This window comes from Aulonocara stuartgranti (assembly GCF_965226115.1).
Source record: "Aulonocara stuartgranti genome assembly, chromosome: 23".
Classification (NCBI taxonomy): Eukaryota; Metazoa; Chordata; class Actinopteri; order Cichliformes; family Cichlidae; genus Aulonocara; species Aulonocara stuartgranti.
The window spans coordinates 1,240,388-1,255,942 of record NC_138958.1 but is presented as its reverse complement, the minus strand read 5'-3'; the positions used below and the strand labels follow the sequence as shown (position 1 = coordinate 1,255,942).

The following is a 15,555-nucleotide window of genomic DNA, read 5'->3' as shown; positions in this document are numbered from 1 at the left end:
TAATAAATAACATGCTGTAAATACAACAGTTTACATTTTAGCTCATCTTCTGTTACAACTTCCAGGCTTTTTACATTTCACATCAGTCCAGGTTCAACTTTCCGTCTGAATTAAAGCGAGTTAAAACGGCTGCTTCAAAATGAAAAACATGAAAACACACAGGAAGTCTCAGGCACCCAGACCGAAGCCGCCAGCTCTCCTCTTAGTCTCCATAGCAATGTCAATATCCCTTTTATCTTCAGGCCTCAAAGGCTGACCAGATTTCATGATGTGGCTGCTTTATTGAGCCTGATCTACTTTTCTTGCCCCCTTCGCCATTCAATCAGCGTCTGTGTGGTTCTGGCCCATGGCTGCGAGCGCGGCTGGGTAATTTGGTTTAAAGCTGAGCAGGAACATCTGTTCTACAAAGCTTTAGCTCCTTCCGTTCCTCGGGCCTCATGGAAACAAACGACGCCAGCGGTCAGCTCGCTGCTACGTAACATCAAACCTGCAAGTCACCGCTCGGAGCCTCAACCCTCTCGTGAGATGAGAGAGTGACGATTCTTTGAAACACGACACCCAAATCTATGAAGTCGCGTAGGATTTATTGTTCGACTGACTAAAAACGCTTCATTGTTTTCACATGTGCCACAGACAAAGTGACACTCAGAACACGTCTATTATGGAGCTGCAGCGCGTGCACGGTTACAAACATGTTTATCACGGATGTAAGTCCATAAAAATGAGCATACTTGTGCAGGACGTCAGCCACCTTACAACCAGTGCTGGGGTTGTTAACGCAGGATGTTTATCGATTACTCAGCGCAGAGAATCGTTTGCTGCACTACTCGTTACATTTCGTTTGACGTTACTCCATAAACCGGCCTTTGCGTTAGCGTGCAGTTTGTGTGGACGCTTGTAAAGTTGCGTTAGCATCATAGCATGGCTGCTTATTAATTTCACCATTGTACTTTTGTCCTTTCATGCACTAAAACCAAAGTAATGCTCATATCTCCACTTGTCAAAGCTGTCGACCACTAAACCATTTCCTTCTTCGTGTGCACCAGACTGACTCTGTTTTATTTCCATTTTTTAATCCCCGTCCAGTCAGCTGACTGCAAGTTTTCACAGATCTTCAAAGCAGCCAAGGCAACAAGTTCACTGCACGTGTGCTTTCCACCATTTTCCTCAGTCTGACTGTAGTCCTAGTCTAAAAGTAAGCTTTGCTGTCAGGAAGCCAGATATACAGAAACGTTGTGTACAAGTGGTTTATGTAACTGTAACTGACCTCTGACCCTAAGTAGCGATCCTCCTCTCACAGTCGTCACATATGCACCTTTGTTTAAGGCATTAAACTCTGCACACGATTAACTCTGTAGTATCGTGTGCAGAGTTAATATTGTAAAGGAGGGGTGTTGTGAGCCAACCACAACATTTTCCTAAACCAAACCAAACAGCAGGACAGCAGAAGTTAATGTCACGTACGAGAAGGGCGACACAAAACTCAACATGAGCAACTTGCGACTCGCACGTCTGTGCATCTACGTAAGGTTCTCGTGTCAGCCTGTCAGAAGCTAAAGATTAGGATAAGGTTGCCTCCCTTCACAAGATTAATCCATGCTTACCTAGTTCTTTAAGTGTGAGCCTTTGTGAGCGTCTATATGCGACGAGTTGGTTGCTGTGAGAAACTCACAGAGAAACTCAAAGCCTGTGAAACCACTTTGGCATAACAGCAGTATCTGTGCCAGCGTGTAGCTCATATCCAAGGTTTTTGGATGGTGTTTGGAGTACCACGATATGTAGATCACACACTGATGAGGAGGAGGAATTGCAAGCCTCATCATCAAATCAGTATTTGCCTAAATCTGCTGCATTAGAGCAAAAATGGTAGCTATTCAGCGATGGATCGCTAAGGTTACCTACTCGACATCGACATGTTGAGCACGTTAGCCTCACTAAGCCTCAGATTGTTTTCCACATTTCCAAAGGAGTCTCCCGCAGAGCCCTCTTCACGTCCTCTCTTTGGAAACTTTAGGAAACCGAAGCCAAATCATCACCCTTGGAACATCTTGCACAGCACAATTAGTTAAGTGGTCACGCTACTCCGCCACAGCACAGCGAGGCCGAGAGAGAGGATTAAGAAAAGGGAGTAAACACGCTCACATATATTCCCAAGGTTGACGACAAAGTCAGCGCAGATGGCCGACATCCAGCACCTGAAGAGAGAACGGTTGTCTTTGGTCATTTTATTCCACACTAAACAAAGAAGGAAATTTTTGTCTGAAATTATCAAATTAAAAAGAAAAAAGTTGCTTAATAATTGCCTCTGTGTTGTCAGTGTGTGTGTCTGCATTCATTCATATCTCATAACCTGGAGCCAGTCTCCTTTGTGTCCGCTGTCCAGCTATCCAGAGTCTGATAAAGAGGAAACAGCTGGTCTCGGAGCGCCGTCCACATGTTGCCCATATTGGCATCAGATTAGATCTCTCCACAATGGCCTTTTCTCTTACTTATTATTTTGTTATGATACAGCGTAAAATGCACAATGAAGACAACATGCAGCGCATTCCCCTATAATTAGGAAGCAACTGAACACAATTTGTTGTTTAGGCGTCTCTTTGTTCTCCCTTGTTCCTCTTCGTCTGCTTTCTTTCCCAGTTTATAGTGTGTGGATGAGCTACAGTATGTTTGTGCACAGCTACAGACATGATTCATTAAAAAAAGAAAGAAAGTTGAGCGCATTATCATTGCAAGATCCAAAAGTGTTCCCGGATTCCTCCGAAAAGAATTCCTCAGCCAGGTGCAGTCAACAGAAACCACCATGTGAGGATAAAGAGGGCTGTATGCAAATGTTTGAGTTTTCCATCCGGACATGCAAAGAATACGCCCGTCGTCTTTGTTCTACTTGTTGACATGCCAAAAGGAAAATGGCAAGCACCACTGATTGATTGGGTGTAATTATAACCCCGACACTGGATATTTGCACAGCCATTGTTGATGTCTGGCTGCTGAATTGTAAGCAAAATTCTAAATAAATGGGATTCTTACTCCTATAGGGAGGCGTTTATCCCTATAGGAAAGGGCCTAAAGTTCCCTATTGCTGCCAGGTGTGTGTGTGTGTGTGTGTGTGTGTGTGTGTGTGTGTGTGTGTGTGTGTGTGTGTGTGTGTGTGAAGACGACCAGATACCGACTGTCTGGCCATTACTGATGTCAGCTCCGCTCTAAGAACTATACATGAATGTTCTCTCGCGTGCACGCTTGCACACAAAAGAGACGTGCTGCATAAAATAAATGCCGGGATCGTGCTGTGTGTCGGTTTATCAAAGGTTACTTAAACAGCAGCCACGTCTGTTACATGAAGTAATTATTACATTCATGTATAACACAGTTATACGTCTAACAGTTCCTGGCTCATACTGAACGTTACTGAAGTCGATGTAGTTTTATGATCTTATTGCAGCTACATTGTAACCAGTGTTGGGAAGGTTACTTTTAAAATGTATTCCATTACAGATTACAAATTACATGCCCCAAAATGTATTCTGTAACGTATTCCGTTACGTTACTCAATGACAGTAACATATCCTGAATACTTTGGATTACTTAATATATTATCATGCTTTTTACAACAACGTGAATGTACTATTGCTGTGTGATTTATTACTGTTAATGAAGGTCCGCGACTCTGAACTGTAGTAAAGGGACCTCTGACTAATACGGCGGGGTCCCTGTCGGCTCGTAGCCGAAAAATAGCTTTACTTTGTTGTGTGGGTCAACTTTTCTTAAATCGACTGCCAGGTTGCGATTATGCAAATGTGTTACGATAGCAAAACAATGAGACAGTTTGACCGTCTCCAACTGGATTATCTCGAGTATTCTGATGTGATTTCCCTCCATATTCAGCCAGAAGGAAACAGAACAAGATTTTGTGGGTGTGCATGACAACATATCAGCACAACAGGAATGATAATCCTTCCCCCTCTCAACAGTGAGTCAGTTCGTTCCTGTAATTTCAGACATTTATTACATTAGAGGCGGATCCCACCCTGTCTTTAAACAATGTGCAGTGCTTACATGCTGCTGTCTGGACCGAAGCATCAATACGTCCTCATGTTTCTCTGAACAGCAGTGAAATCATATCTCTGAAGATCCTTTTCTGTAGCTTTGAAACAGCTGCTACACGTTTTTTTTATCCATTATGGGCTGAAATACTTTGTGGTCAGTTTGTTCACAGTGATAAAAAGCTTTAGACACACTCCTGGAATTATCTGTGTCCCAACAACATATCGTTTATCGTTCTCCTTCAGCCTCAGAGCAGATCATTTGTTTGTGCCCTTAGTGAAATGCATCCTAAGATGTTTACTGAGTTGAAGGAAGGCAGAAAATTGACCTGGCCCTCAACTGATCACTTCCTTAAATCTTCTGAAAGCACCATCTGGTTTTAAACTCCAAACGAACGCGGCTGTAGGACGACAGAGAGAAACCGGACGGTGCAGAATGTGAACCTAAACTCTGACTTCATGTACAGATTGGGTTCGTCGCACGAACACAAAGACCACCTCTGTTTCAGTCACACTCACTGATCACTCTATTAGGTGCACCTTGCATGCGTTTGAGGACGGTGAACTCATCGTCATGTTCAAGAAACCAGTCACATGGTGTGTTGTCCTGCAGGAAGCAGGTAAACATATCTTACATATCTATACTATTGCTAATATATATTGTAATATATCTATATCACTAAAGCACTTCTGGATGGATGCAAACTGCATTTCGTTGCCCTGTACCTGTGCATGTGCAATGACAATAAAGTTGAATTCTAATTCTAATTCTAAACAGGTGAACACCAGCAAAGTTACACAGGAAGGCTGTGACATTTAAACCATGCTCAGCTGATACTAAAGGGGTCCAGAAGTGTTGCTACAGACATGGATCCTTGCCTTTGTTACCTGGGCCAGCATGCACGCAGCTCTATCATCACTAGCTTAGCGTTAGCATGCTGTCAGAACAGATGCTTGCAAAGAGTTGCATTCACTGTATAATGCAGTTATTTCTGTCCTGGGTGCAGTTTGCACTTTACCATCGTGCTCGTGTCCTTTTGTGAAATAAAAATAACAGTAACATCCACATTTCCTCCCCTCAAAAGCTGCACCACTCCACCAGTTTATTTTTATTTATTATTATTATCATTATTTGTTTTTATTTGTTTGGCATGGACTTGCTGCCATGTCATTGGCCAATAGTGTATGCTGCTGTTTTTCAGGACTGAACTAAACTCCAAACTTTGTCTTGCTGGGGCAGAATGCATGAACTGTGCATTTCATCATATTTGGGCAAAAATGCAGGACTGGTTTAAGAGTCGATAAAGATATTTTGGATAATATGAAACTGGACTGATCTGCAACGTATCTTAAAAAGCGCTGACCTAGTGGAGCATGCTGCACACTTCTTAGATCCACCCTTGAATTCTATATATGACCTGTGACTCACTTTCAGAAGACGGGCCTTTGGGTGGAGTATTCCTTGATATTGATTTCTGTATTAGTCAGCCACGCATCTCTGCAAGGAAACTAGAAACGTGTCACAGAAATGACGTCAAGGCTGAAAATGAAAGACAGTTTATAAAACGGTGTCATTTCCCTTCAGCAGTACGGCTGTACGGACATGTAGCAGGATTGTCTTTACGAGCACATCCCGAGTGAGTTCCTGTTTTTCTTTTCTTTTCTGGGCTCTTCTTACACCCAGTCCTTCTGCACCACATGTGCCACCGAGTTGTCGCAGTGCTGATAGCAACCAATCACAAGCTCCCCCGTGTAGCTTTTTTGCCTCACCCGCTGCCTTCCCCTCTCCTCAGACAGTACATCATTAGCTGTCTGCTGAACACCTGGAGGCAAAGCCAGCAAGGTAATTATTGAGGGCATAGCCACGTCTGCACGCAACCGTCATTAACCCATCGTACCTCATTTAGAAGAGTGAAAAGGCCTTGTTGTTGTAAGAGGAGAACGAGAGAGCAGCAGCATGGATTGGTGATCAGCCCGTGACACGTTACAGAAATGATACAACAAATGTCTCTCAGGCTCGAGCTAATAAAGCCTGGAATTTGCTGTTGCTTTTTCATCAGGCAGCCAGACCTGGAGCCATGCCAGGACCAAGGATGAGGGAGTTTTATCCCCTGCACTTAACGGCAGAGATGCAGGATTTCATGAAGAGGGGGGAATCACACAGACACACACACACAACTAGCTATAACTTGCTCGGTTCCCCAGCCACAAAAACAAAGCAGACGAGAGAGCTTAGGGTATCTGTGCATGTTTAACCTTGAGCGTGTGCACGTGCATCTTTTATGTGCACGACTACATGTCATTATTGGTCATTTTACATTGATTTAACGCTGAATAATGAGCGTGTGTGTGTGTGTGTGTGCATGCTTCCTGCATATTTTGCCACAACACAATCACCTCAAGCTCTGCGTGGGCGAAAGCAGGATTCTTCCTTCCTCACCTTCACCACTACATTTCCAGTCGACGCTGACGAGCCCGTGCAGCTTTCAGATGTCATGAACGGGAATGCCTGCATGACAGACTGCCAGGAGCCTGGAACATCTCTGAAATCGTTATTGATAAGCAAATGTTTTTAACTTCAGGAAGTCGTGCCAGGTGTGTGAAACAAAGAAAGACGAGGCAATAACTCCTGATCGGCCTAATATCATGTGTTATAAGACTGAAGTCTCACCCAGCATGAAATGTCTTTGAAAGACCGTGTGCTGGTGCAGTAACTACTTCAGGTCATTATTAGACAATAGACAGAAAATCCCAGTATCATGTTTGAGCTTTTAAACACACTTCCTGGGGAGCCTAATGGAACTGAGGCTAACTCTCGGGGTATAAGGCTTTATTGCTCTGGCCTACGGGGACACTTTGAGGCATTTAATGTCTGCAAAATCTAGCTTGGAAATTCTAGGAAAGGGATTAAGCCTATTTGCCATCTTGCCTAATCTTTTTTTTATCGCCAACACGGGTTTGTGACTCACTTACCACACTGGCTCTTATCAGTGCACCAATCCACTTGCAGTAATTTGTAATAATCCATCGTTCCTACTGTTTCAATAAGTCGTTCACTTTCTAACGCTGTACCCGTTTCATTTTTAAAGAGGTTTTTTAAATGCAATTTTCGTTTTAGCGTTGCAGGCAGACGGGACATGCTTCCCAGCTGCACCAAGAATGTCATTTTCGTGCAACAGTTGAGTCACAGCGTGATGACTGCATGTAGTCTGTGCCTGCTCAAACAACACCAGCCTTCAAACGATTAGCAGAGAATTGCTTGATAAATAATAACTGGAGATGCTTCTTTCCTGGTCATTAACTTTAAGAGGACTTATCATGTAAACAGGTCTTTCTTTTAGGATATACTTCAAAAACCTGAGAGAATTAACCATGATCTTATATTAAGAGTGGGAACTTCCAAATCTTTTGAACCACAGATCGCTTTGAGTTTTACAGCTAGTGAGAAACCCCCTGTCGCTTGGAGTGATTGCACTGATTCTTTTGTAAAAACAAATAAAGCACTTGCTGGCATGCTGCGCCTTTGCAGGACGGCAGACGACTACTTTTGATTTGTAAAAATACTTTCCTCCATCTCAGATCAGTGTGCGTCAGCAGGAGAAATACAGTACAGTACAGTAGCCTGTATAATTTAAGGGTACATACTATCTGCTGAACCTTATCTCCTCGTGCTGCCAGACAGTCATAATGAATTTATCAATTAGCCCTGGCTGCGTATGCCCTTGGGGCTGCAGTCCCAGCCCTCACCTCCTCCACTGAACTCCAATCAGTCATCCTGTCAGAAACGCAGGAAATGGCGAGCAGGCTGGAAATGGCCTCTTGAAAAGCCTGTTAGGAAAAGCTTTTGAAACTACAGAAAGAAGCATTACATGTACAGCGACATGCCTGCAGAATACAGATTAAGCCTTCTTTAGGCAGACTAAAATAATCATTTAAACGAGCTGGAATTTGTATATTTGGTATATTTAGTAAATCTAGAATTGATATTAAGGTCTGTATAATGTCCGCTTTCAGTCTATGAAGGTTTAAGTGATACTGAATCATCTGATCATTTGCAGGAGGGGGTCAAAGCTCTGATGAGGTGCCTCCCTCCAGAGGTAAGCAGAGGTACTATCCTACTGAAAAGAGCAGGCACGCATGGATAAAGCAAAATAAACTTTATTTATATTTCTTACACAGAAGAAGTACAAAAAACAACTTAAACATACATATTTTATATTCACATAAACAATAAGTGCAATAATAGAAAAGTACGGTGAATGTAAAATATCATTTACAGTTACAAAAGAATGCATTGTTATGCAAAAAAAATAAAATTTCTTGTAACATTGTTGCAAACTGGAATATTTTGAGGATATTACTGGAGCGTTTAGTCAGCAGTGCATGTGCATTTCATGAAGCAGTGAACATTCAAACCAAAACTGTGAGGAAACGGTTAGATGTGTATCAGTGCACACAGGTTGGTTTACTTGGGAGGGGAACGTTGTGGTTTAACCACTTGAAACTGACAGGCAGCTGGTGGTGGTGCTCAGCCTATATTTTCTAGGTGCCCTGCGAGTTTTGCTTGGGGTGGATGGCGGGGAGGCCACACTCAGGTTCCTGACCTTATTAAAACTGTTCCTCAGACTGTCCCTCCTGCTCTCTGAGGTGCTGCTGGTCTCCTTTGATGTGAATGTGTCTGGGTGGCAGAAGCCAACCCTCAGGCAGCAGCAGCAGAGCAGCTCAGCGATGGCTTTTCTCATCTCGCTGCTGCCCAGGGCGTAGATGATGGGGTTCAGGCCCGAGTTGAAGACGGCCAGGGAGATGCAAAATTCAGCGCTGAACAGCAGTGCGCACTGGCGGGAGACACAGAAGAAATCTACCAGTAACAGCATGAAGAGCGGCCCCCAGCAGAGCATAAAGACCCCGACAATGGTGATAACAGTCTTCAGCAGAGCTAAGGAGCGCTTCCGACTGCGCTGGGGCGCTAGCTGAGCACTCTTGTGCACGTGGCAGTAGATGGCACCATACAGCACACCGATAGCCAGAAGGATGAGGAAAAAAATAATGAGAGAAAATAAGATGTAAGTCTTGGAGTAGAGAGGAAGCAGGGTGGAGCATCCATCCAGGCTGCACACACAGTTCCAGCCCAGCAAGGGGAGAAAGCCAATAACCAGCGCCAAACCCCAACAAAGCGCCACCAAGCCATAGATTCGATAGTAGGTCTTTCTGGTTGACTTCTGGGGAAGTGGCTTCATCATAGTGGTGTAACGCTCCACAGCAATCAGCAGCAAACTGAATATGGAGGCTGCCAGGGCCACAAACAGCATGCCCTCTCTGAAGAGCCACAGAGCAGGCGTCAGGCGAAAGGTCTGGCTGCCAGACAAGCAGATGTTCACCAGGTAAGCGGCTCCGGTGAGGAGATCGCTGAGTGTGATGTTGGCAATGCAAACATATACCCAACGACGGCTGCGGCGGATGCGGGAGATGACGGCCACCAGCACCAGGAGATTCTCCAGGATGATGATAATGCTGAAGAACAGGAAGACGGCCACGGAGGCACTGATCTGGTTCTGGGAGTTCGCGATGGTCCTGTTCTGCAGACGGCCGGTGTAGTTGTAATGCCTCAGGATCACGTGGTTGATCCCAGTTGCAGCGCTGGTGGCATTTGGTGCCGTGCTGTTGCTCTGGTAGGTGGGTATGTTGTACATGTGAGGGCAGGAGGAAGGGGACGTGAGGAAGGCCAAGGCACACATGATGGGAAAACTGAGCCGGCCGGTCGGATGAAGGTTTTGGGTGAGAACAGGCTGAACTGAGCTGCACGGGAATTAGTGCGAAACTCCTGTGAATAAACAGGCTATGGGCGCACTCTAACCACTGGAGCTCGCTGCCTGTGAGCAACAAACACCTGAGAATAAAAGCAGAAGAAAACAAAGAAACAATAGTGATTTCTGTATGAAAATCAAAGCCATGAACGAAATTTCCCTCACTCTCAGTACTGCACTCTGAGACGCTTCATTGCAAAGTTTCAGTCAGTTTAAAAGGCCTCATTTAAATGTCTCCCGAACGCTACAGTCTCCACCTATCTGCGGTTAACACAGGATGAGTGAGAAATGGGGGCATTTAAATCACCACATGAAGGAAAAACATGGTTTTTCTTATCAAGAATGCAAAACAATAATTGCTTAAAATTCGCACGTTTAAAATTAGCGAAATTATAATAAATAATTACCAACAAAAAAAAAGTTTTTTTTCTTTATATATATATATATGTGAATATATTCAAAAATATTTGAAGAAATGCAGCTTTGCCGTTGTGTTGAAATTGTATTCAATAATATCTGAGTGGAAAAAATATATATTTGAACATTTTACACCAAGTTTAATCTTTATAGCAAATGTTATAATTAATTAATTGACTGGCGTTTAATTGGAATTAATGTTTAAAAGTTATGGGTGTAAATTGATTTTTTTTTCCTGTTATAATATAAATTTGATTCGATTTGAATTTGACTTCACTGCAGAGCTGCAGTGAGGTGAAGGTGCAGTGGTGAGTGCTTACCTCTGGCCGTTCTTGGTGATGCTGAGTGTGTGATAGTGCAGCTGCTGTCGCTGACTAAAGAGTTTTTTGCAGTACAGTCTTACTTACATGGGGAAGTAAGCCCGACACACCCAACACACACACACACACACACACACACACACACACACACACACACACACACACACACACACACACACACATTCACACACACATTCACACATGCATAACAGAGAGGCTGCACATGTTCCATCACTGTGTAATGAGAAACAACAAGTGATCATTTACTCGTCTCCAACATTTTTTTCTGGTTTATTAACCTTCTTATTTATTGTTTCCCAGGACGTCGCACATTGTTACCGCTACTGCCAATCAAATCTATTGCTTAAGTCGCTCTATGGCCTGTAACGGGAAAGACGGTTTCAAAACCCGTGCCAGTTGTAAACTAGTTGTAAATTTTTGCTATGCAATAAGGATATGGGGAAAGACCCACTTGCACTGGCCTCTTGCTGAGTTATGACAATTTCTTTTCTCAAATATAAGTAAGTAAAATAAAAGGGAAAATACAAGAGAAAAACAGGAACTCAGGTGCCCCTCCCTGTAGATAGTGAGGTTTCATACTATATATCTTCTCTTGCAGCTGGGGCTGTTGGCTTGGGTGTGCAGGCCGCACTTGCATTGTTCACACATAGCCACCACGCATGAAACCCTTGTCTTCAGCAAACCCCCTACCATGCACCAGTGGGCCCCCAACCACATGCCACGAGGCAGACATTACTGCTGAAGCTGTGACCATTTTCAAACCATAAACACACAAACACAAGAGACGCCCTGCAAGAAGCAGAAAGCAGAGGCAGACCCCAGAATTAAGAAACCAAATTTCAGATATGAGCAAAACCAGAGCTCGTGGCCGAACACGAGTGACGTTTTCAAAGAGCTGTTGTTGTACATTTAATGCTCCAGAGCCAAGCAGGCTGTAATTGTGCTGCCAAAAAAAGTCAAATGATACCAATCATACTGGCGCCCAATTATTCTTATAAGCAGATATCTCTTTTCATTCTCGCAGTCGCCTGCGTCTGCATGAATTATTCCAGTTTGCACGGTTTCTTTAACAAACGGCGAGACAAGGTCGCCCATGCATATATATTTGACCTACATTGTGTGTACTGTAATTAACTACATCATTTCTGTGCTGTCCCCCTGCGAGAGTAACACAACTTCTCCTTTTTTAGTGTTGAAGACATGTCCTCCATCATGGTGGATAGAGGACTTGTGTTACTCTGTATAGATCTAAAGGTGGTGGCGAAACTGTTATTGTGAATAAACTGAGGAAAAAGAAAAACACCCGGAAAATGTACAACAAGCTACAACATCCTGAGGTGTCAACAACACCCACGACTGTTGAAAACGCCCTTACTCTGAAAATACAACTTCAAAGCACTCCATAACCACAATGTGCGTATCTGGCCACAACTGCATGAGTGTGTGTTTTTTCTTCTTCACTCATAAGCAGTCCAGCTCTGCAGGTCTCCACTTCAAGGGATTTAAACAAAAGTGCGTCCTCAACTATGACCAGCGATATTACTGTGTTTCCAGTGACAGCCACCAAATTACTGCCAAGCATCTTTTACTTGTGTGTGTGCTGCCTGTGCAGCAGACTCAGGCCTGCAGAGGAAAACCTATACCAGCATGCAAACTAAAGCTAAGGTGAAAATGCATGAATGCAGAGGAGAGCAGCTGATAGGGAATCAGTTATTCTAAAGAACAAGTCACCATGTTGCTACAATATCGTACTCACGAAATTTGTTCTTGCCAGGTCTTTGTTTACGGATTTCAGACTTCCTCTCTTTCTTCATGAGAAAATATAATCGACGGTGAGCACTTTCATGCCTTAAACACTTTGCAGAGTTAGGAAATCCACAACGTCCTGAAGGCCTATTTTTCTATGGTGAACTTTTGTGCATTTTTCAAGTTTTCTGTTGAAATTAACACAAATGTGGAGTGTGCACTTTGGCTTGTTTTTGTTGTTGTTTTTTTCCTGCAGTGGTTAACCAATGAAAGATTAAAAAACCCAGAAAATTGCTGTTGTGCCAGTTTTTACATCAGATTATTGACTGTTTTCACCACAGCCAGTGTCACTGACATCACTAACCTTTGATGAGTGATACGAGTGATTGAAAACACCTGCGCTTTCTTTGCTGAAGGCGTCATTCTTAAAAGCAAAGTAGTGATAACAGCAGTATTCGTTAGTAAGATGCAAGTTCACCCAAGGAAGGACTTGGAGTGCAGTTTCAAGACAAGCAATGCAGTGTTTCCATTTTATTTAAGTCCAAGTTCTTTTGACAGAAACCGACAGTAGAAAAGTCGTTTATAGAGTCACTGCACAAAGGAAGACAGACTGGTTCACAACACGGACCCTGTGAAAGATGTTTCTGTAACCGGCTGACGTCACCTGCTGATTTGAGAACACCTGTTGTGAAAGCTCGAGCTGAACATTTTACCATCAACATTTCGGTATTTCGAAAGTGGACCTGATGAGGAAGGAGCACATCTGCCTGTGAAAGCAGTGACACTCCATGCTTATTGGCTAACAACTTCTAATCAACAAGTCACAGCTGATGGACGAAGCCTTGACAGTCTCCCGTTTTGACTCCATTTATAACCAGAATATAAAAACTTATATTCACTGTTCCCTGAAACTAGTGACAGAGTCCAGCAATACATCAGGTTTATTGAAGTCACGGGTGGAGGGGTGGGGGCTCCCATCGATTCCTGTGCAACTACTAATCTTTTTGCAACCAGTCGCTCGCCTGCTGACCATTTAATAGAATGCAGGGGAAACGGGCAGTGCACACAGGAAGAGATTCACAGTGACGTGACCACCAGACACTATAGTGAGTCGATGACACTCGGCAGCTAAAATAACCACCTGTGATACAAACTGGGCAGGTTCCAAGTTAAGTGGATAGACAGTCTGTTGTCTAGCTGTTTATGTCACCCATCTCATTAAGTCCTGATTTGACCCTGATATTTGCTTCATCACCATTTTGGCTGTAAAAAAAAAAAAAGGGGGGGGGGGGGCATTTCTTTATATTTTGCTAGGAAATAATAAAACCTGTTCTTTTATAGCACTTTTCTACTCATCTGAGCACTCACAGCACAACTTGTTCATTCACCCATTTGCACAAGCACTTTGTCCTAACTAACATTCACACATCATTCATACTACGATGGATATTTGGCAGGTAGACTGGAGCAGACTAGGATCAGACCACCAGCAGTAGGTGAGCTGATCGACCACCTGAGCTACAGCCACCCCACAATGGGAAACAGGTGCAAAAATACATGGAAATGCAGTGTATGAGGCAAAAATATAGTGTGAACACTTCGACTGATCTTGAAAGTCAGTGGATTGGGTCAACTGCAGGGCTAGATGCACGTCTCAGGTAGAGATGGAACGATCCGATATTACATATCGGTATCGGTCTGATACTGACCTAAATCACTGGATCGGATATCGGGGAGAAATAAAAAATGTAATCCGATCCATTAAATATCAGAAAAGCACCTCACAAAACTTGCAACACGGCGTAACTCGGCTCATAACCGTAGCACGTTGGAGCAGTGTGGTCACGTGATAGAGCGGCTGTGTGTATTTGTAGTCCAAACCAAACCAGCATTTCATCTCTGAGGACGTGATCCCAGAGAGAAATAAAGCAAGTGTGCAAGTTCATCTCTGAATGTTTGTAAAGTCTCTCTTCTTTGTTTTTGGCCCACTTTGCGCCAGAAAGAGGAAACCAGCGGCTGAACAACAGCAGCACGTTTAAGCTTGATCAGCTGTTGTTAGAATTTATTTAATATTACTTTCTACACCAGGATCTTTTTCTACAGCTGACGGCTGTAACTGTGCAGGGGCGGATCTAGCAAAGTTTAGCCAGGGGGGCTGATAGGGCATTAACAGGGAAAAGGGGGCACAAAGACATACTTTTCTTTCTTATTCTCATTTAAAATGTCGAGCTTTTAATAAATAATTATCCGAATCTTACACCCAAAGTTTTAATCTGATGTATAGAAGTCCATTACTGTATATAAGTCTAATATACCCTAGTAAGCTGTAGTACTTTTTCCTTTGGGAACCATCTGTGCAGTCTGCAGTTCTGTTGAAAAAAGATGTTGAATCTATTTAATTATTCTTGAAAAATAATTTATTTCTGTGCATTTTTTTCACACTGCATCAAATTAAAGTTGATTACGTCGAGTAAGCATCATGAGGTGGAGGGTGGTTCCCTATTTTTTTTGCTGGGAGTTTGCAACCCTATTAGTTAGGTTGCTTAATATTTCTGCTAAGTACTCTTTAAAATACCAGAATAGGGAGGATGGAGCAGGTTTAAGTTTATTAGATTGATCAGTTTTGCTGAACTATGAAATATTTTGTTGTATTTTTTGCATACAGGTATGACAGAATAGCTTTAGTGTTGTTGTTTATTTAAACTTGAGTATGAACTTATACAAAATGCAGCAAGATATAAAAAAAACAGTTTTATTGATTAAAAAACACCATATCATATCGGTATCGGCAGATATCAAAATTTATGATATCGGTATCGGACATAAAAAAGTGGTATCGTGCCATCTCTAGTCTCAGGTCCCGCGTCAGGTCTTTTTCATACTTCCTTGGAACACGACTCTCATGTGCTGTTTTCTGCCTCTGTAAAGCACTTTGTGGTTTTATCTTGAAAGGTGCTATATAAATACAATTTTACTTCACTTTTACTTTATCTGCTGTTGATCATTTTTAGGGCTGACACCTCTTTTCTTCTCCACTTGTCCTGTTTCCTCAGTTTCTGTAAGAACACACTGCATCAACATATGCTGAGTTTTCAGCAAACAGCTGATTGGGAATCACCTTGTTGGTGCAAAAATACCATTTTGCGCCTGTCAGACTGTTTTGGCATTTTCCATAGATTCAGCCAGAGAAATGGAGACACATCATGT

At 43.0% G+C, this 15,555-nt stretch overlaps 1 protein-coding gene across 1 annotated transcript; it reads right to left on the bottom strand.

The window, feature by feature from the left end:
- Positions 1–8,182: 8,182 nt before the first annotated feature.
- Positions 8,183–10,793, bottom strand: s1pr4 (sphingosine-1-phosphate receptor 4). The gene is made up of 2 exons (XM_082523494.1): positions 10,582–10,793; positions 8,183–9,927 (listed from the first exon to the last, which is right to left on the bottom strand). The coding sequence occupies exon 2, from the start codon at positions 9,773–9,775 to the stop codon at positions 8,531–8,533; it is 1,245 nt and encodes a 414-aa protein (XP_082379620.1). The 5' UTR covers positions 9,776–9,927; positions 10,582–10,793; the 3' UTR covers positions 8,183–8,530.
- Positions 10,794–15,555: the final 4,762 nt, after the last annotated feature.

Bases quoted from the DNA above. Each gene is read 5' to 3' on its own strand.
- s1pr4 (XM_082523494.1), bottom strand. From the start codon at position 9,775: ATGTGTGCCTTGGCCTTCCTCACGTCCCCTTCCTCCTGCCCTCACATG.